This window comes from Fibroporia radiculosa, assembly GCF_000313525.1.
Source record: "Fibroporia radiculosa TFFH 294 genomic supercontigs, scaffold9638, whole genome shotgun sequence".
NCBI lineage: Eukaryota > Fungi > Basidiomycota > Agaricomycetes > Polyporales > Fibroporiaceae > Fibroporia > Fibroporia radiculosa.
In genome coordinates, this window is record NW_012133463.1 from 1 (window position 1) to 20,440 (window position 20,440).

Below are 20,440 nucleotides of genomic sequence, written 5' to 3' on the forward strand. Positions count from 1 at the left end.
TCGAGTCGCCGGCTGTGTGATGGTAATTATCGAAGGTGCTGCCGGTTTCCCTCATTGTCGCCGCCGTCGCCGTTGCTGTTGCTGTTGCTCCGGGGCCAGTGCTTGTCGTCGCGATAGTCGGCGTTGCCGTCGGAGAGGGACGGCCCTGCGCCATGCAAGAGCCATGGGAGGGGAGGGGAGGGAGAGCCGCAGGTCGGTGGCGCAGGATGTCATGGTAAAGGTGAGACCGTAAAGTTCTCGGGTCGCGCGCGATTCGAGCAGGCGTGCCCCCCAACGGCACACTTACGTAATTAACCGGCCGCCCTGTTAGGACAAAATAAAGACAATTAATTTCTGATCACGCTATAAGACCCATTAAGTACACAAGGGTAGCAAGAATTATACAGTTAAAGCGGTTTATAATTACTTATAAAAGCTTGTCGCACTGCAATTCATGCAATCGTTCTCAATGCTAAAACAGTATGCAGGAGAATGCACATGCCGTCACCATGCTGATTTCTATTTGCAATTCCAAGCCACTAAGGTATCGTTCTACATACATATGCATGCAGAGAAATTTTAACATTTAATTTACAATCGCCGTCGTCGAATACATTCCGGTTCTGATTTTGCTGATGACCGTGACTGCACTGACGGAATTTCCTTTCACTACGATCAGCACTGATCGCAAAACAACAATGTTCTTCAACAAGCGGAACGATTCGCACAAAAGCCATATTCCGCCGAAACTTACATGGGACTGTGCTTGAAGTGCTCTCACAACATGAAAATTACGCTGACTTTCCTTAGTTAGCGTGCTCCAGAACGTCAGGGAGCACGGTATTGCAAATCAATGTAGTCTTCGCTGCAAATAAGCTTAAGTACATGTGTCGATCGCGGATCTTGTGTGTAATAGTGTATCCTAGCCGACTACGCCGGTTCGTAAGGCGATCTTGAAACTTCACCCTATATCCAAACTGACACCGATAAACCATTTTCCACGATGATCGGGGTTCTCTCGCCGCAGGAGAACGTGCAATCATTGTGTAAAGGCGGTCACAGACACACTTTATTGTTATAATGGAAGGCTGTCAAGACGCACAGCAAATAATGATATAATAGACAATACAAGAGAGACGAGTGATCAGTAACGTATGGAACTCGAGATGTGACTGAATAATTGAATTAAGGCTTATCATATTACGTTGAACCTTGGCCTTCACAATTCTCGCGAAGATGACGGGTCAATGTGTCACCTCGAGCAAAGGAACTTCCACATCGTCCGCAGCGTTGCTGAGTAGTCTTCAAATGAACCTCGGCGACGTGCTTGCCCAGATTTTCATAATTCATCTCATCGCTGCGGCACGCTGGATCCCATCGACATCGACCGCGCAATCTGTTCTGCCACGGATTGGCCGGAGTATTGAAGTGGTATGCTCTCAGATGGCGACCAATCCCTGCTGGAGTGAGGTCGTCCAACTCTATCCCACACCCCGGACTCCAGGTACAGAGAGCGCGCTTCGGCATTGTGGATGAGGGTTGCGCAGTGAGATACGGAGGCTGAGAGGCTAGTTCATGTGCGTTTCCACGTAGGTTCCGACCAGAAACTGAGGCATTCAAATGGCCCTGTGATGTCGTATGAACGGCGTGGGTCCCCGAGCTTATTGAGCGCTTAAGGTTAAAATGGCCCACTATTCTCATTTCATTTGCACTTACACGAAGGTCTGCGGATTCCGGCCCTGGTCCATGGACGGTGTTGAAGCTGCAGTATAATAATTATGCCTGTGTTCAATCTGATCAACAAACATAGAGCAAGATGCAACGCAGTGGACTCACTGCAACTGCCGAAACTGCGGAACAGGATATATATTGTTTTCCCCATAAGGGGAAGCAGCGCCCTGGGATGTGGCGAATTCCTGAGTAACAGGTTGGACGTGAGGATAGCTACCCGCCGACTGGGCTGTTATCATCCCGAAGGGATAGTTTGTGTCGCTAGCAATCATCCTTAGCAGATCCTCAAACAAAATACGCAAAAGTGCTCACTGCTGTTGGGTAACAGCCTCTATATACGGTGCATGTTGAGAGTTGATGGCATCCGAGTACGAAGTTGTTTGATACCCATACTGGAAGGAAGACTGATAGTTGTGAGACATTTCTGTTGAAGAGAAGAACGATGAGGGACCATATTGGGCACCGGTCTTATATAGATTCAGCTCGCCTCTAACGTCCGACAAACGGATGGAAAGCAAGATCGGATCTCTTGTAGAAGTGAAAGCGAACGGCGGGACATTGATATGGACCAATCGGAAGAACTGCTGCGCGAATTCTATTAGATGGTTGGTGTCATGGAAGGGAATGTTTGCTGTATATTCATCGCCCCACGACAAAAAGTGTAGACCCGTGTCCGGTGACTGCCTTTAACAAGAGGTCTAATGTGAGTGTCCACGGTGGGGCAGAGATATTTCTTACACGGATTCTGGCGCATCCAGTATAAGGCGGCATCCTGAAACCTCTGCAATGCTGTGGGTCGTAAACGGAGAACCCGAGTTCAACCACCATAAGCTGCGCTCGGTAGATCACTTTGCATTTCAGCAGACGTAATGAACCCACTGTGGATGTACACTGCCTACCCGAAAACATAGACATTATCGGGTCGGCGCGCAACATGCACATTCGATCCGAGTGGCAATTCCGTATTCCATCCTGACCTAGCAAAATGTTACATTCAGTAGCTAGTCACTCGTCTCGTTCCAAGAAATCAGCGCTACCTCTTTTGATGATCCCGGCCTCAATGCGCAAGTCACAGCGTGGCCGGTGTGAACTAAAAATTTTCATGCATAGCACAGTAGCATAACATAGTGCCCTAAGCCCTAACATCCGATTACTCGGCAGTGTATTCCACTGATCTCCTCGCGGATCGATGTCGTATTTATGATTATAACATCTTGTGTATGCTGAGAAGAGCATAAGTTCGTCACAAATAGCACAAAAGGCCATACATGAGGATTCGCGCAGACCTTTGAACTGGCGCGGGCCAGCGCCATTCGCCGGAACATGACAATGATAAGTGCTATCGAAGGATCTCTCGACGTCTTGTCTCGCGCCACAGTCAACAAACCCGCGAAGTTGACAGCCGCGAAGAGGTGAATTGTGACAGCACGCATGACAGCCGCTCTTCAGACACATGGCTTAACAGTGCCGTATTATTGATGAACCACCGGAGCTCATGTACGATGCTGTAATGCGGCGTCCAAATTCCGAATACTCTGTGAATAGATTAGAGTGCGGAGTGACAAGACACACTCCTGACTTGTGTTCACCAACGAGCGTGGCGCGCGAAGTATCTCGTGTCATGATGGTGATAGATATTCAGAAAAATAGTATGGTAAAACAGGGCAATCACTTACTAGCTCTTGTACTCGGCAAAATCAATGCGAGGCACCATGAGCGGGCGTTCATGCGGAAGCTCCATGCTGTCAGAGATGAAACATTTATTGTCCCAAAAAGCATGCTAACTGTTAATACAAGTCATCACGACTGAATCAGTGTCGCTATTCCATGCGCTTAGAATTGCACATCTAGAATGCCGTGCAAAATTTCCGAAGAAGCAAGGAAAGATTTGTGCGCTGACAGCCGAGGCACGTTAGTTGATCTGCGCTAACCAGTCATCCGTGAATATGGACTCAGGGACCGGACTTCTCCTGTTGTGCACTGCCAGCAACCGAACCTGCCGGCGGTCGGGTCAGCATATACATATGCAAAAAGATATCACACCTCAAACCTTGAAGTTAGGACGACGATCCCATTACGCAGCTGTGCATTACCTAGACCAGGGGCCCATCTGTTACCGGCGAGTTGCATCCACAATTCGGCACCTAATTGTGTCCATTGAAAGTTCATTCAACGAACACCTGCTTGGTCCAATCAAGAGACGCAGCGCCGTGCATGATCCGTGCAAACACCTCCTAGGACCAGGCGCCTGGCGCCGAGTCCGATCTTCCGCGACCCCGCTGATGCGGCATAGCGTGTGCACCGTACAAGGGTATCGTTGCGACCGGTACTCGGTACCCCGTGAAAATGCCATTGAGGAGCATTCCGATAATAATCGCCCAGAACAAGCGCCTGGCGCGTCGATTGCGCCGACTCCGATCTTCCACGATCCCGTGCGCTGGTGTATAGCGTCTGCACCGCACAATATCATTACGCGTGAAAGTGTCATTGAGGAGCATTCCGAAAATAATTGTGGCGGTGGAGATAAGGCATTGGCCGCGCAATTTTTGAATTTCCAGGAGGAGACGCACATACATATACGGCCAAAAGGGACAAGTATACAAACACACAGATGAAGGTTACAAATCCAAGCTAAATCTGTAGAAAGGAGTACGTGCAGGATCATCACAGTGATATTGTTATCGTAAAGGGACATCGTCGATGTCAAAGTACTCACGCCGCTTACTAATGATCCGTGTGTACATTCCTCGCGGTCAGCGCTTATGTTCCAACCCCAGAGATGCGACCTACGTACCGACAGCTGAAATCACGAGAATTGCTCACTGTTCTGGTCAACGGGTTTGTTAGCGCAGTAATTTTTCATGTGCCGATCCAATGAGTCCGCCCTTCCCAGCTGGTGATGACAATACGGGCATCGTCTAGCAGTGCTGCGCAGGTGTACCGCAGCGATATGTTTTCCAAAACTAGCAAAGTTCATCTCCCTATCGCAAAGGCCGTCCATGTCGTTCCATCGGCAGACTCCCCGGTTCCTCTGGTGCCACTGATTGGTGACGTCGTCAAAATGGACCCCCTTCAGGTGTCGTGTAATTCCAGCAGGGGACACATCATCGAGCATGGCTCCACATTCATCCCCCCAACAGCAAACAGAACGGCCATATATCGTAAGAGTTGGCGATGGTAGGAACAGCGATGTCTGATATGTTGCAGCGGAGGTGGGGACAGTTTGCAGCCACGTGGGGTGGGGATCCATACTGCGAAGTGGTCTGTGGCCATGCGGCCGGAGTGTAGTGTATAGAGGAGAGTTCTGGATGGAAGGGGACGTGACAGCTCGTGCCTGTCCGTATATGGTGGCATCGAGAATCGGAAAGGCCGTAGGAGGACCTCCATATAGCATATAGTGCACGTTTGAGTTGACCCTGCAGAACCTGTTCAGCGCCGATTGTTTTACCATTTCAACTCCAGGGAAACCTACGAAGTGTTATCAACAGGTGGACTTGTAACGAGTCGTTGATTTATGGTTTCGTATCTGTCAAAGTCGACGAGTGATTGCGGACCAATCGGACGTCAGAGCACGGTAAGACCCAGTGGTCTTGAAGGCCACTCACTGTGTGGGGGCGCTAAATGAAAGCGAACTCCTGCCGATATCTTGACACAGAGGCGACAACGGCGCGCCACCCAACTCATGAGACTGGCGAACACCACAATTCTGAAGGAATGACCATGGTGCAGGACTCCCATGATCGCCACCGTGAGATCCAGATTGAGCCATCCCAGACACAGCACCCTGAAAAGATAAGCGTTCAGCGGGAAGAGTGGTCGAGGAGTGAGTTGGATTCTAAATGCAGGATGATGGATGATGGGTGCTGGATGCTGGACGTTATGGAGGCGAGTCAAGCTGCAAGAACCGGCGCCGCAGATGGTATTACTAGTCACTCACCTCGGGCGGCACTGCTCCGAATTTAACTTGTCCGCATGCAGGTCATGTGTTGCGTAAACACTGTCTAAGTGGAAGAAAACCAAGGTAATATGCCCTGACAGGGACGGCGCAGGCTATGGACTGACTGGCCATAGGATGGCTTTCGTCTCTCCAGTACTCAGTTCGAAGTGGAGGCAGAAGGGGACCGCTTAACGATCGGGCAAACCCGATCCGGAGCATTGCAATCGCACGCCGCACGGAAGCAGATTGTCTCGCGGACTATTCTTTTCAACTGAGAAAAATGATGCCGTTTTGGTTTCGGCCGCGGCGCAGATGCTAAGTATCTGATGCATGTCGTCAGACACAGGAATTCCTCGAGTAGAAGTCCCATGGACGTGTGCCAAGCTATTGGATACATATTGTTCGATTCGTCGTCGATCTATACTGAGGGAAAACTCGAGTGTGAGCCGAGGCAATTGAACACTATTACTGGGGCTAATTCCTGGTTTTTGCTGAGGAGCCTCTTCCAATTCGTCGCTTAGCGAAATTATTACAAACCGCCGCACAGGACATGCAACCACCTAGTGTCGGCTTTAACAATGTATTAATGTTCTGGAACATTATGTGAGAGTAGAGTGGAGCTATAGTTGGTGACTGGAAGAATCCAGTTTCAGTGCCTTGCACTTAGTACTAGAATAAAACTAATCCACCAAGCCATTCTGCCCCGCAGCCATATGGCAAATCATATCAACTCTGTGAAGCCGGGTAAGCCGAAGGATAGAAGAAGAGCGAACAAAGCCGGATTGATTGTATGATCGGGGGCGTACGCATCTTGTCCGAGATGATATGCCACATGTTGGTGTCCGACACCAACCCGCGACTGATCAATGGTCAACCCCGCGAACGTACAGTACGCGTGCTTCGTATCAGTAATGGCCACGTGACTAGGATCGAATTCTTACATTCATGAGGCGATCATGGATGTTTTCACTATTGAGAGCATACCGCATGTCGCGGAAAATTTGCTTCCGAAACGGTCTTCGACGCATCGCACCCATGGTACAAACCGGTTCCAGGTACCGATCCAAACAGTCAGAAAACGTGCATTTCTTCATTCGATCACGTCACGGCGAATAGCTTGAGCATCGAGCTCAGCCGTTGTAGCGCATGTATTGCTAGTGACATGCCCGCGTAAGAAGCTGCCGAAGTTAGTAGGACGGATTGCTGGCCAACTTTTCGTATGTCTTAATTTAGTGTCGACCGGTGGCAATGGCAGTAGCAGTCGTCTGGATATAGTATCCCAAGCATGCTCACATTACGAAGAGACAGGCACGGACCGCACGATAGAGTCATTGCGCCGTGCGGCGCAACATGAGTTACTTGAACTGGTCACGTGCGATGCGTATTCGGGCAGTGGCCCGAAGCCCGAGGTGAATCTCTCTTGCGGTTTTTGGTGCATTGACTCCTACCCTCTAGTAAGCAATAACGATGTTTATGTCATAAAAAATTCCAAATACATTTCACGAGATTGAACATGTTTTTAGTTTAATATCAAAGACAACTTCAAGCTGAAGCTGCGGCCATGGCAAAATTGTAAGCATGCACTAACACTGAGTGACTAGCCTGCAGGCTGTAACGCATACAGAGTGTTCTCGGTGAGATATTTGGTACTAGTAGATACTTTTACACATAATGGGTATGCCTGAGGGTATATCACGATCTGCCGACTATATTCCCGAGCGAGATTAGAGCAGCGGTAGCTCCGCCATTACTTCTGCGAACTTCTTCGTGGATAGAATGTCTGCATCTTGATCCTGTATCAAATTGCATGCAATCAGCCGAGATTCATGCTCCCAAATTGGTATATAGATTCAACTTGCATATAATCAAGGATGGACAGCCATTGGGTCCATCAAATGCAACGTCTTTTGGCAATAGCGCTTGAGATGTCGGTCTAATACATCAGGTCTTGCAAATTTCCGACCGCATTGTTCACATTGGCAAGAAAGTGACTTCAGGTGTACTGCTGCGATATGCTTACCCAAGCTTGCGTGAAACATCGTCCTGGTATGTGCGCACCGACCATCGCGCCAATCACAGGGAGCCTTCGCTCTATCATCCCACTCGTGAATATGATATTGTTTCAAATGGCGAGCAATCCCAGACGGGGTTGTATCATCCAACTCTCCACATTGACCGCCCCAGAGGCATATTGCATATTCATGCTGGGGTTGTGGCGCCCCTGTCTCTACTGTGGAAAACGTTTGGGATGTAACAGGTGGAACCATGATGGTCGTCAAGAGGTTATGGTTGGAAAACAGGGTTGGAATTAATGAACCAGAGGAGTGCTTAATAGAGATTGAACCAGGTATGCTGCGCAGACAACATCAGGCGAGAGCAGTCGAAAGTATGACTGATTGCACGCACAAGGGGCTTGTCGCTGTCCCGACCTCGAGGATTCCGTATTCACCGAGTGAAGCAAAGCTATATAGGACTCGTCAAATCTTGGGCATTCACCAGCAGCTTATATCGCAAAAGCTGAAGATTGATACACACCTCACCGCGGCATCCCAACTCTGATGTCTCCTATATGGGCTGCACATGAATGATCGAACTGGAAAATCGTCGGATGACGTGTTCACATAGGTGGAGGAGCCGTGCGACCAAGACTGCGCCTGGCTCGATGCGCTGTCAATGAGCATCGGACGTCCACCATCATCTGCGCTTGATTCATCAGACACACACGCTGATCAGCAGATACCACGTACCTTTTATGTGAGAGATAATACACCCCTGTTGTTCCATAGGAGACGAGTAATGGGACACTGTGACTTTTGGGGGGGACATCGCATTGATGCAGAAGGTTGCGGAAAGGCGAGCTGCACGGCAACGTTTGTACGAACGATCTATAAACCATGAAGAGTTCCATGCCTCGTGTAGACCGGCCGTCGGACAGAGCCGAGTCTGGGAAGCTGCCAGATTATGGTGACCTGATCAAAATAAATGTCAAACTATTGTATTCCGCATCTTGAGATGGCATGTATACCGATCCACTCGCAAATGCCGTTTAACTTTAAAGCCTAGGCGGGGAGCCTTCTGGATAATTTCTCAGCTGAACCCGCTTGCATAGCAGTGTACAGGAATATATATCTAGATACCCCCCCAGATAAACTTCGTTGACATGAGGGATCTCTATAGAAGGATTGGTCAGTTCACTACAATGTCCGGAGCATATCAAATAGAGCAAGCGTAGAGTCTCGGCTTGCGCTCGAATAAACGGCCGAGGCGGCCATGATCCGACCGATGATTCTATTTTACACAAGTGCGCGTGAGCAGCCAAGGTATCGATCCAGATTTTGGGATACGGAGCAGTGGATGCGAATGTTGACGTCGATTCAGCAGCTAAGTTCAACGACCAAGATATGCGCGGCGTTAGATTTGCTCGCGGGGCTCAACCCCAAGAATCTTTTGCGGACGCTATCAAGAAACCATCACATGTTAGAATGATACAATGTCTGCGACTCGGATTTGCACTACCTTCGCCTTCTAAACCATGACTGGTTCTGGACCAGGGTCTTCTAGCGTCGATTCAGTTATCGGCGGCACCTCAGAAACACATAGTCATCGAGGCCGAAGGAACACACTTCCCTGCTTGTCATAGTACTGGGTATCTTAGGACCGGCATCGAGCAGAGCGACTTAAAGAATGCTTTTCGGAAAGACTTCCAATTCGAATTTCGCGCGCGTTGTGGAACCAGATGCCGAACATACTACCCGGGGTACAATCTTCCACAAACCTTCGCTCCTGCGGGTCACCGGGTGTCGGATATCCTGTCTAACAAAGTTGTTTTATGACCCACGGTCATCCAACGTGGCGGAAGTCCGTACTCACGACATCTTCGAGTTAGGCCATTTAACAGCCATGTCCTGGAAATTAACAAGACTCGCCAACCATACCAGAGCACCCAACAGGTGGACATGAAAAGGCTGATCGTGCGCGTTCTGTCGGTAGATGCGCTTAGGCCTTCTCGCGCCGATTGACTCAGTGAGATGGAAGAAGGCGTCGCAGCCGGGAACACCCTTTCCTGAACTCGCTTGGATATTCATGCCGCGAATAAGAACATTTGATTCATGAACTTTCTAGACATCAAAGGAAGGTCTGATCTGGCAGGAACTTGCCAGGCGTTGCAATGGCTCTGTCGCACAGTTATCACTAACCCAGCCTATACTATAGGTTATGTGGCCGGGGGCGATGTTGTTTTGGGGTCTGTACACATGGGGACCTATACCACAAGATTTAACTTACCATTGTTCCACGCTACTAAGCCGAAAGGATGTGAGTTTGTTTGATCGTGCCACTCACATTGCTCATTCGATGAAGAATTTTGGCCACCCTGAGGCAGTCGATGCAAGGTGTTAAGGTGCCATTTTGTCACCATTCGCGTCAAGTCAACGCGGGCGCGCCTGAAGCATAAAAGCCTGCTTAGCCTTCAAAAGTTCCGAAAAGTCAAGGAACCAAATTACACGTGGCCGTAACCCACAGGCGCCTATATGGGCGTTCAATTAGTCCAGGCGAGTCGTCGGACTGCTCTACCGCCTGCAGGTCAACGACGACAGTCACATTGCTCCGTAACTAGAACGACTCCCATCGCTGCCTAACAGCACACCGAGCTGGTACCGACCACAGCAGACGGAGATTTGGATATGTCCGAGGGTATGCAAATCACGATACCAGGTATGCAGATACTTATCCTGCATAGACGAATTGCTGAATCCCCTGCAGACTTCGAGGAGGACGACTACCATTCAACCCCCATATTCGGTCGTCCTCAAGGTGGTGGACTGTGGGGAACACCGAGCTCTGGCCAAGACTCGCCTACGATCCTGACTCCTCTTGCTCTCCCGGAACGTGCGGATAAGTCGTATTTTCATGCTCGAGGCGATTCCAATACCTCGGAGGACTCCACGAACTCGCTTCAACATGGCACGCGGAAGATTAAGTCTCCTTTTGTGCACTCCGCACAATCATCGCTCGCGACAAGTGCTACTGGCGGCTCGTCGTTCTCCAAGAAGACGTCATTCGCGTCGCTCCGAAACGCCTTCAAGAAGTCCACAGAGCCTGCTCCTCCACTCCCTGTCCTCGATCATCAGGCGTATCCTGTGCTAAAGAATCCATTCAGTCGATCGACATCCTCTCTTGCCCAGTTACCCCCAATGTCTCACAAACAGCAGCCATCAACGCATGCAAGCCCTCCACATTTCCGACCACCAACACCTGCATCGGCGGATTCGAGATTCAGAAGCGCACCACCAAGAGCTCGGGAACATGCATATGCTCCATCGCAGCACTCCCACTCGGGCTCAATTTTCCACAACTCCGACGCTGGTAGTGATCATGGACATTACTTCCCAATGTCATCGTCACCGCCACCTGTGCCACCGGTCCCTTATGCATTTGCACATGATGAAGGGCGTTCGTCATTTGATTTAGAGGAGAAAATCAACATGGACCCACGCACACCATCGGATTATGCGCTACATGCAATCTTCATCCGGTTTGCAGCTGCGGCAGAGGCGCACATCAATGAGTTCCTGCGGCAGTCTCTGGAAAGTGACCCAAGATTGAACGAGTATATGGGACCGAATGTGGATCCTAAATTTGATGGGCTACTTCTATCACTTGGCAAAATAGCGCAGAAGCATGCGAAACCGGTTGTTGATTCAGTCATGCGATGGCGTAAGTCACAGAATGAAGCTGTCGATGGTGATGTGCTTCGCTATCATTCGGAGCTGCCTTCTACCAGTACACGCAGCATGCGACCTCAGGACGTTTACACCGTTCTCCATGAACGCAAATCGCTGGCATCAATTTACATAATGTGTCGCGCATTGATTGCAGTGACGCATTCCATGTCGAAGGATGGCCTGGGCGACGCGGTCGGACATAGTCTTGAGGAACTCACGTTTGAGCAGTTCAGGCGACCGGATCTAAAGATGTTATCTATGTCTCCCAATCATCGTATCAATGCCGACTTGTATGCGACGCTTCTTGGCCAAATCGCAAATATCCGGTATGTTTCAATAAATCGTACGGTGGAATAGCGTTGGTAATAGCGTGATATCAGCTTTGAGAGCGTGACCGATCGCTTTCTAGTAGAACTTGGGCCCGTGGCAGCAGGGCAAGTCCCCAAGGATTCTGATTTCAAGTATGAAAATCTGGTCAAGGGATTGAGGCACGTGCAAATAAAGGTATGTGACTATCAAATATCCATAGTAGTGAATATTGAAGTCTCTCAGGTCTGGCCGCCGGAATCCTTTGAGGAAGGCGCTGAATTTTTGGCGTCGCTCTCGAAATCATTTGAAAACGCACATGGCAATCGTCTTAAGACAACGTTTGCGGAGACCCTTATACATATGCTGCATCCCATCGCCAAGGTAAGTTATGGTCCGACGAGGTCATTTTGGTTGACTGATTTCGACGGCATCTAGACGGCACAGGCTGAAGTCAATCATCCTGAATGGGCCAAGGCGATCGAGGTCATCTATCCCCGAGTCAAAGATATGATGAACAAGCCCAGGTATTGGCACGTCGCATATCCGCTCGCGGTCACGACACTTTGCGTTGCTCCGCAAGATTTCTTTCTACGCAATTGGAACATATGCTTTGAGGCAGGCCTCGGGAAATTGAAGGTGCGGTCAGTTTGCAGCATTGTTGCTGTCCCCTTCTCACACTGCCACAGGAGAAGATACATCGAATACAAGTTATGAATGGCATCCTGCGACTGATGTGGACATATCTATATCGATGTCATGAATCTCCGTCGACTGCTACAGGGAAAATAGAAACGATTCTGAAGCATTTCTTCCCGGCTAATCGACTCGTGGTCAATCCTCCAGAGGAGCATATTGAACCATTCATCTACATCATTCATTTCATTCTTTCACGACATTTTGACTTCGGCAGCGAGTTCTGCCTGGAATTGCTGCAAGAGCAGAGTATTTCTGCGAACAACGGGAATTTTTTGGCCCCGGAAAGAGTGGCCATTGCCACTCATGCAATCCTACGTTCCCTACATGGGCTAGAAGCAGAAGAACATGTTCCCTCCTGGCCTTCGAGCTCCGACTATACTCAATATCCTTCCCAGGATGACTATCCGACATCTTCCGATCCGCTGCCATCTTCGCTGATCTTGAAATTGGGATGGAAAGATTTGATGGAAAGGTCGAGCACCTGTTTGACAATCCTTGCCAAGTCTTGCTACAATGTGGTCGGGAAATGGTCCGTACTTGACGATCAATGGACTGCGAGCCGACTCAATCCGGCATACGAAGAGACGCATAATTTCATAATCCGACGTCACCCCGAAGGCACCGTAGCATTTCCGTCGCAATATTCTGCCCACATATCCATACTTCAAACAGCCTATCAAGCATGGCCGCGTTGCCTTCATTCTTCGCTCGCATATGAGGACGTCTTTGATATGCTTATTCGCGGCGTTGTTCACGTCGAGCCTGGAGTTGGCGAAGCTGCAACGTTAGCCTTACAACGGTTCATGACAGAAGGCACACATATCTCTTCTATGCTATCTCGATTTTATGTATTCCTATTCGATCGCATGGTCAGCGACGGCGGAGGACTGAGGTTAAATGTCGAATCCCCTCGCCTCTTAACGTTGTGGCTTAGCTTCATCGGGCATTGGATTCACAACGTTTCTCAGCAGCCTTTGGATTCGCTCACGGCGGAGGATGTCAAGGAAGTCATGGCTAGAGTTCATGAAATCGAAACTGGATCGCTGTTTCTTCTCGCGCACAACAAGCGTCCTGTTCATACAAGTGGTGTCAAGGCTATGCGTCTGCTCGCCAGTTTACAATCTCACATTCGAGCGTCACAGGTCTTTCTGGGGCTCGAGGGAGCGTTTCATATCGTATCTGCTTTTCATGGCAGTCTTGAGCGGGCTGTCTATCTCGAAGGCTACGAAGATTTCTTGGAACCCGAAGAGGCAATCCGCCTAGACATGTGGAAGCGAGAGTGTCATGACGACGTCGCTTTACGAATTGTGGACAGTGACACCCACGTAGACCATCTCTTGTGGGTTCATGTATGTCCCCCGCTCCTTCGCGCGTGCATGGAGATTTCATCATCTACCATTTCTTCGTTCCGGGAGCATATTGTCGCTGTCGCAACGAGATATCACCCCTTTATGGTTCAGCTTTCGGGCGTTCAGAACAAATTGGCACCAAATCTCCCCCAACGGGCTGGCTCGTTTGGAGAAAAGGATGCATCAAAATTGGTGAACGAACACAAACAAACCATTAGCCAATGGCATTTCTGGACCAAGACTCTTTGCGCGACTGCACAGGTTTCAGACGTCCGACTGACTGCAATCCGTGACCATTCTCGAGCGCGTTCGGAGGCCAATCTTGAACGAGACCAAATGATGACTACTCGTGACCTGTTTAAATATCTCAGTCAATTCTTGGATTCAGATCACAGTCTATTCCGTGACGTCGCTGTTTTCAGCATCAGTTCCTTCCCTGCCCATGGATATTCACAACTGCTCGAGGATCTCAACATCTTAGCATCGCGTCAGTTTTATGACGATGCTAGACCCAAAGCCTCGACGATGCCTGTCATAGGGCGCGCGCGTCGACAAGAGCGATTCCACACAGCCGTTGCACGTATTTATTTCATGACCGCTCGTCTACTACAGGATCAACGTTCATCCGGCAAGCAGACAGCGCTGACACATGTACTCAAGTACATTCGAAACATGCAATCATTCCTTACTGCCTCGGAGCATCGCAACGAATACTCTCTCCAGAGACTGCGACGTTATTTTTGTGGCACTGTAGAACGACTATTCGACGGTCTCGCTACTCTGAAAGATTCTGATCGCTTCATCCCTCACAACACCCACCTGGCTCTGTACCGACTCTGCGAAGAATGGTGCCAACTCGGAAAACAATCGCAAGACGCGACCAGACGGCTAGTGCTCATGCAGACGGCCGCTGGCAAGTCTCTGAGCGAGCCTGCTCACCAAGCAGAAAATATACAACGTTTTCAAACGGAAACGAAGGCGTTGTCAAATGCAGCTGTTGGGGCGATGGCATCATTATGCGTGAGTAATGCGTCAGATCAACATTATCTATATCTGAAATCGTATAGCACAAAGCGTTCTATCCTCCCGACCAATCCTCGATCTCGCCTACTGAGAAACTTTCAACATCCGAATCGAATCACAGACCTCTCGACGTTTCGTCCATGTTAGACCGACTTACTGCTGTTCTCGCATCATTCCATGAACCAGTACAGCTTGCCGGAAAGTAAGTCGTTTTACAACGTTCACGTATCTCTGCTGATCGTCCTTCCAGGAAAGCCCTTCGATCACTTCTGGTCCACTCCCCTTCTGATCCTGCGATTCTAGATGAAGTGCTGAGAAGAGCATTTGTAACCACGCGGGACCTGGAGACCAGCAATGCTCGTCTCTTTCAAGTTGTCGCGGATGTCATATGCACGGCTTCGGGGCTTCATGGCTTCAGCTTCAGTCAAGTTGCCTGCCTCGGACTATCCAATTTATGCCATACTCGTTCTGAAATCCGTCGCCAGGCGTTCAATATGCTGGAAGTCATTCACGAACAGTCTTCTGGGTTGATCTCATTATCGCAGTACGAGGCTGCAGCCTGCAGTTCCGCCCCAACCGCATATCTCAATGCCCATCGCCTCGTCTCCAGCGTTCTGGCGGGCGAGCATCCGTCACAAGCCTTGCAAATACTTTCTCGATTTACTGGGTGGATACCAAAAGTGTACGACGGCCAGTCAGATAGAGGACTCATACTCTTGTTGCAGAGTTTAGAGTTCTGGATGCCGAACATCGACCTTTTGGATAGCAAAGGATCGGGAATATCGCGCGACGGATGTTCCGCAATCTACTACTTACTTGCCCTCACGCTTCGTTATATGGAAGGTTACTCGGAACAAATCTTTGTCTTATGGTCTCGACTAGTCGATCCGCCTCATAACGCCAATGGATTTGCCACCATTCGGTTCCTCTTGGACCTGACTGCAAGGGTTGGGAGTACGACGTTCGTCACCTGTGTCGCCAAAGTCGTCGTATGCTTGACACAAAGCGCGATTGGTGCCCAAGTCTTCGCTGATACAGTTGGCCTCGTGGATCCTTCAAGGGTTTTGCCAGACTCCGATCATCGGAGTAGTGTCCAGGGCCCTGAGGGGATTGAGGGGTGGCCAGAATTGAGCAGCCTTCTCTCGGAGAAGCCCAAGTTAATCTTGGGATATTCTCAATTTGCCCTTCTTTTCCTATCCGACGTGACGATGGAAGAGACCTGGCCTTTGACTGACCAATTACCTGCCCTTCTCCATTCTGTTCTGATGCATCTTAGCCACAAAGAAGACTTCGTCAAGAAACGCAGTCTCCACATGCTTCTGCAGATGCTACGAGTGTGTGTGTCGGGGTACGAAGACATCGGGGACCGCTTTTCTTCACTCCCGCGCTCCGAGTTGAAGCTTGTTTTAGAAGAGCTTGAAACGGAGGCCCAATCGCACCTATGGAGCGATGACGAGTCTGGCATTACTGCGGAGCCCAAACTACGATGGTTCATATCCCGCATAGTCAAGCTGTCGGAGGCATCTTATCCTGACTTACGCACCAGGTGGGGATGGTCGGCATTGTGCTGGGGGACGTCGTGCCCCAAACGTGAACTCGCCTACCGATCGCTCCAAGTGTATCGGGCACTCGCACCGCCCGTTGGACGACCAGACCTGGACGTTCTATTGGGGCGCTTAGCTGCGACAATTGCAGGAGAAGATCTTGGCATGCAGAACTTCAATGTTGAGATCATCTTGACAATCAACGCCATGTCGTCCGCCAAAGACTTAGATATTGCATTTCTTCCTAAACTGTTTTGGGTGGCGGTGGCCTGCCTCTCAACTACTGTAGAGAACGAATTTCTTCACGCTCTGCAACTGATCGACACACTGTTATCTAGACTAGATCTTGATGATCCTGCAATTGTGGAGCTACTCCTTGAACGTCGACCTCCCATGTGGACTGGGTCTTCGTCAATTCAGGCTTGCATGCTGACTGGTCTCCGCTCATCCTCCACCTCGGGCACCACACTGAAGTTGTTGCAACGTCTGACGAAGATTTCTGACCCCAGGCTAATAGATGCTTCAGATGGACGAGTCCGCGATCTATACACGTTGTCGCTTCCGTGGTGCCTTCATGATATGGCTAATGGAAGCCAAAGTGAAGCACTTCAAGAATTTGCTCTAAATATCGGGCGACTCGCTGAAGAAGAGGAACGGCCAAGCATTGATCGGATCATGACATCGTTTGCGAAGAGCCGCTTCCGCACGAAGGAGGACTTTCTTCGAGAGGCGGTTGCTAGTCTTCGCGAACATTACGGTTCTGAACACTGGGCAGAAGTCATCACGCTGCTTATGGGACTGGTTCTAAATCGAGAGTCTTGGTTGCGTATACACACTATGCAGATTCTCAAAGTGCTGTTTCAGCAGAGAGAGACACGGTCACCTGTCGATCTACTCGGATCTGAGCTTCTCATGCCCTTGCTGCGATTACTGGAGACGGATCTTGCATCTCAAGCACTGGAAGTGCTAGATGAACCCTTGCAAATTTCGGGTGGTCCTGCTGCCAAGCATGTCCTTCGCATGAGTCTATATCACCATCTCCGCGCCGATGCTAAGGAGGTCGAATCTGTCGCTGAGATCTTCGGCATTGCGCAAGAGTCTGGTTGGTGTGTCCCACGAACAGGGTCGCTTCGGGAGATGTGCAGGTCAAATATCTCCGCAATTTATGGTTCGTCTCAATCTAGTGCGAGGCCATCGCGCATCGACTTCCAGTCGGACGAAGTCTTGCCCCTTGCGGACGACCTCTATGAGGATGACCTGGGAGATATGGTGCAGAATCTACATGAGCTCAGCAGTTTCTTCCAGGAGGAACATTCGTTGGCGCCTATGCCGAACCGTCAGCTCGAAGCTCGAGTTGCGGCGATTCTAGCCAAATCCACAGACCTGGCGTCAGACATTCCCCAGACGCCTTTCGCGGACGTGTTCCACATCGGAAACTTGGACTCGTATGATGATGATTCTGATGATTCTGACTATGATAACAGTTCAGACCTCTTCGAATTCGACTCTCCATCCATTTCACGATTGACTTCTAAAACCGCGCACTACTAGTCTGCATACACTCTTTGGGCTATTGTTCCGTTTACACTATAATTTATTACATGCAACATGTATTGCTACTCAAGCCTTTTAGATACGCGGATACCCTATAATGAGATGTTGAATGTCGATGTCAGTGTAGTAGAAATAGAGCCTGAAGCTCTCTGCATTTGAATACAGAATAGACGGTCTTTGCATATAGGATCTGGCGTTCATATTTCAGGTTGTAGTCCTCTATGACAATTACGTACGATTACAGACTTGTATTGTGACAATAAAGAATGCATGTGGCAGAAATTTTGAAGTTTAGCGAGAATTCGTGAATGAGCGGACTGAATGAGCTACGATATTATATAAACATTGCAGTTAATGACGGTGTAATGGTAATGCGAGTGATGAAGCACCAGGAACGGATCTTGTTCGTACAGATTAGAATGCCAGTATATCCATAAGTCCTTGTAACCAACTAGCGAACCACAAACGTATGCGAAGCTACCTCTTTTGACTCGAAAGCGTCGTTGACGGCCGGGCGTATGGCGAGGAATCAGGAACGGGTGGTGATGTTTGACCAGCCACCGGGAATGCCTCTCCGTCTTTTCGCAGGTGCACTGCGGAAGCCGGGAATACCCATGGCCTCCCAGCCATGACTGTCGCCCTCGTCCATAGAACATCGTCGACTATGGCCTCGAGAGCCGAATCCGTTATCGTCGTCCCATGCCTCACTTAGGACCGGATTGCGGCTCTGGTGTAGGTGTCGTCGTAAGCTCTGGATCGAGTATTGCCGCTTTGGAGGGACAAGAAGACGCGCAAAATCGAGCTCTCCATCGTTGTCATCGTCATCTTCATCATCTTCGTACTCGTCCTCAGCCTGCTCATCGTCTCGCCCGGACGGTGGTACAGGGACACGCTGGCCGTTGACCCAGTGTGTGTGCCAAGTATCGTTCTCAACGCATGTGCTCGCGAGACTTGGGACACCCCCGCTCCGCCGCTGCGCCTTCCTGCTAGCGGGTTTGACGTGTCCGTACGCTGCGCGGTGACCCACACGTGATGAAGAGCGCGACGTCGGTGCCGAGCGGCAGACGACGCGGGCAGTGCTCACCGCACCCGGCGCTACCTCCGCCCGAACGAGACACGAGGTCAACGTGAGCGGGGCGCCGGATGTACGCTGTATAACACCGTGATTCGGCCTAGTCGGCTCACCCGATAGGGTAAATCTGCTGTCCCTTGTATGTAGAGCGCGCGACGAAGGATACCTGCGAAGGGAATTTGGGCGCTGTGGTTGACCGATGTGAGCGCCCGGAAGCCCCGAGCCGGCAACGGCTTTCGTGACCGACTCCAGCCACCGAGCTGGAAGAGCCGGCACTGGTGTCTGCCCGTTTGACCACTGCGCGTCCGTACGCAAAGCTGAGCTATCTCGTGTCGAGGGCCGCCGTTTGGCCATGTTGGGCGCGGAGGCCATGTGTCGTAAATATCCCTGAGCGGCTGAAACCTGTGCATATGTTCGTAGATTACCTGATGCAGAAGCTTGAGGGCGGAGTGAATGTGGGTAGGGTTGTCTGGCAGAGTGCCTGTAGCTGACTGTGCGGCCGTCAGAGCTACTCGTCAAGTGGCTTTGTAACGACGCAATCGTTGCGGATGACGCCGAGGGGGACAGCGGGCTCGGTGTCCGGGCGGGCCTGTTCAAATGTCGTTTATGCGACAGAGGTGATGGAGGAAGTGACCAGAATAGCGTGTCATCACCTGGTGGGGAAAGCTGTGCTTGCGGGCCAGTGCGGGGGTTCGGAAAATGCTCACTTCTCCCTGCACCTGGCATCCAGCTTGCGAGATAGCCCATGACCGAATCCACGCCCTCACGCATGCTGCTCTTCCGACACTCATCAAGCTGTGTCTCCCGTCTTTCGGCCTCCGGTGTGAATATGCGAGTCTCCTTATATCCCGCCTCGCGCAAGAGATCTTCGAGCCGCTCGTATGTCTTGGACGTGCCACGCCTGTGGAGTGGAACGCGTCCTGGATCTCGAGCGAGCGAAGTGGGGTAGCGTGATGATGGGCGGCCTCGAGGAGGTGTCGAGGGTGGCGAGTCTGTGGACACTACGGCCGACCTTGAAGGGAAGGTAGGGTTTTCCGACTGAACCTTCCGTGGTTAGGGTGAACTGAACATACCGAAACAGCAAATTGGGCACATACCAATCCTTGGCCCGTGGGCTGAGCGCCGTTGGAGTCGAAAATCGCCATCTGCGGAAGGATCCCTTCCAAATCCCCTAGTGTGTTCCTCTGAGTACTGGTCGGAATTCGCTTGACCCCGTGCGAAGCCACAATTCTGGCCCACAACCTTGGCTAGTTCATACAGCGCGAATCGCTGAAGAGGTGCCGGTTGAGATAATAAGTATCCTTGGAGAATAAGTAGCCTGGCAGAGAGTTGACACGGGACGGAGAGTAAAGCGCGGAGAAATGACGATGCGGGTGTCTCTTTACCCTTGTTTATCGGGCTCCCCTAACGTATGACCCCACTAGCTCTCACCCACTAGCCCCTGCCAACTAGGCTGCAGCTCTTAAATATATAGCCTATCCCATGGAATCGTACATGCGCGGTGGAGTTACTGGCGGGGGGCG

General features: G+C 50.5%; 3 protein-coding genes across 3 annotated transcripts; 1 reads left to right on the forward strand and 2 right to left on the reverse strand.

Moving 5' to 3' along the window:
• Positions 1-1,691: 1,691 nt before the first annotated feature.
• Positions 1,692-2,481, reverse strand: FIBRA_06921 (uncharacterized protein; the record flags this gene model as incomplete). The annotated part of the gene is made up of 4 exons (XM_012328626.1): positions 1,692-1,761; positions 1,816-1,971; positions 2,023-2,390; positions 2,449-2,481. The coding sequence occupies 4 exons, from the start codon at positions 2,479-2,481 to the stop codon at positions 1,692-1,694; spliced, it is 627 nt and encodes a 208-aa protein (XP_012184016.1).
• A 7,848-nt stretch (positions 2,482-10,329) lies between these two features.
• On the forward strand, positions 10,330-17,842 carry FIBRA_06922 (uncharacterized protein; the record flags this gene model as incomplete). The annotated part of the gene is made up of 8 exons (XM_012328627.1): positions 10,330-10,360; positions 10,409-11,696; positions 11,751-11,874; positions 11,923-12,060; positions 12,115-12,315; positions 12,366-14,744; positions 14,792-14,949; positions 14,998-17,842. The coding sequence occupies 8 exons, from the start codon at positions 10,330-10,332 to the stop codon at positions 17,840-17,842; spliced, it is 7,164 nt and encodes a 2,387-aa protein (XP_012184017.1).
• Positions 17,843-18,374: 532 nt separating this feature from the next.
• FIBRA_06923 (uncharacterized protein) lies at positions 18,375-20,062 on the reverse strand (the record flags this gene model as incomplete). Its single annotated transcript, XM_012328628.1, has 2 exons — positions 18,375-19,961; positions 20,015-20,062. The coding sequence occupies 2 exons, from the start codon at positions 20,060-20,062 to the stop codon at positions 18,375-18,377; spliced, it is 1,635 nt and encodes a 544-aa protein (XP_012184018.1).
• Positions 20,063-20,440: the final 378 nt, after the last annotated feature.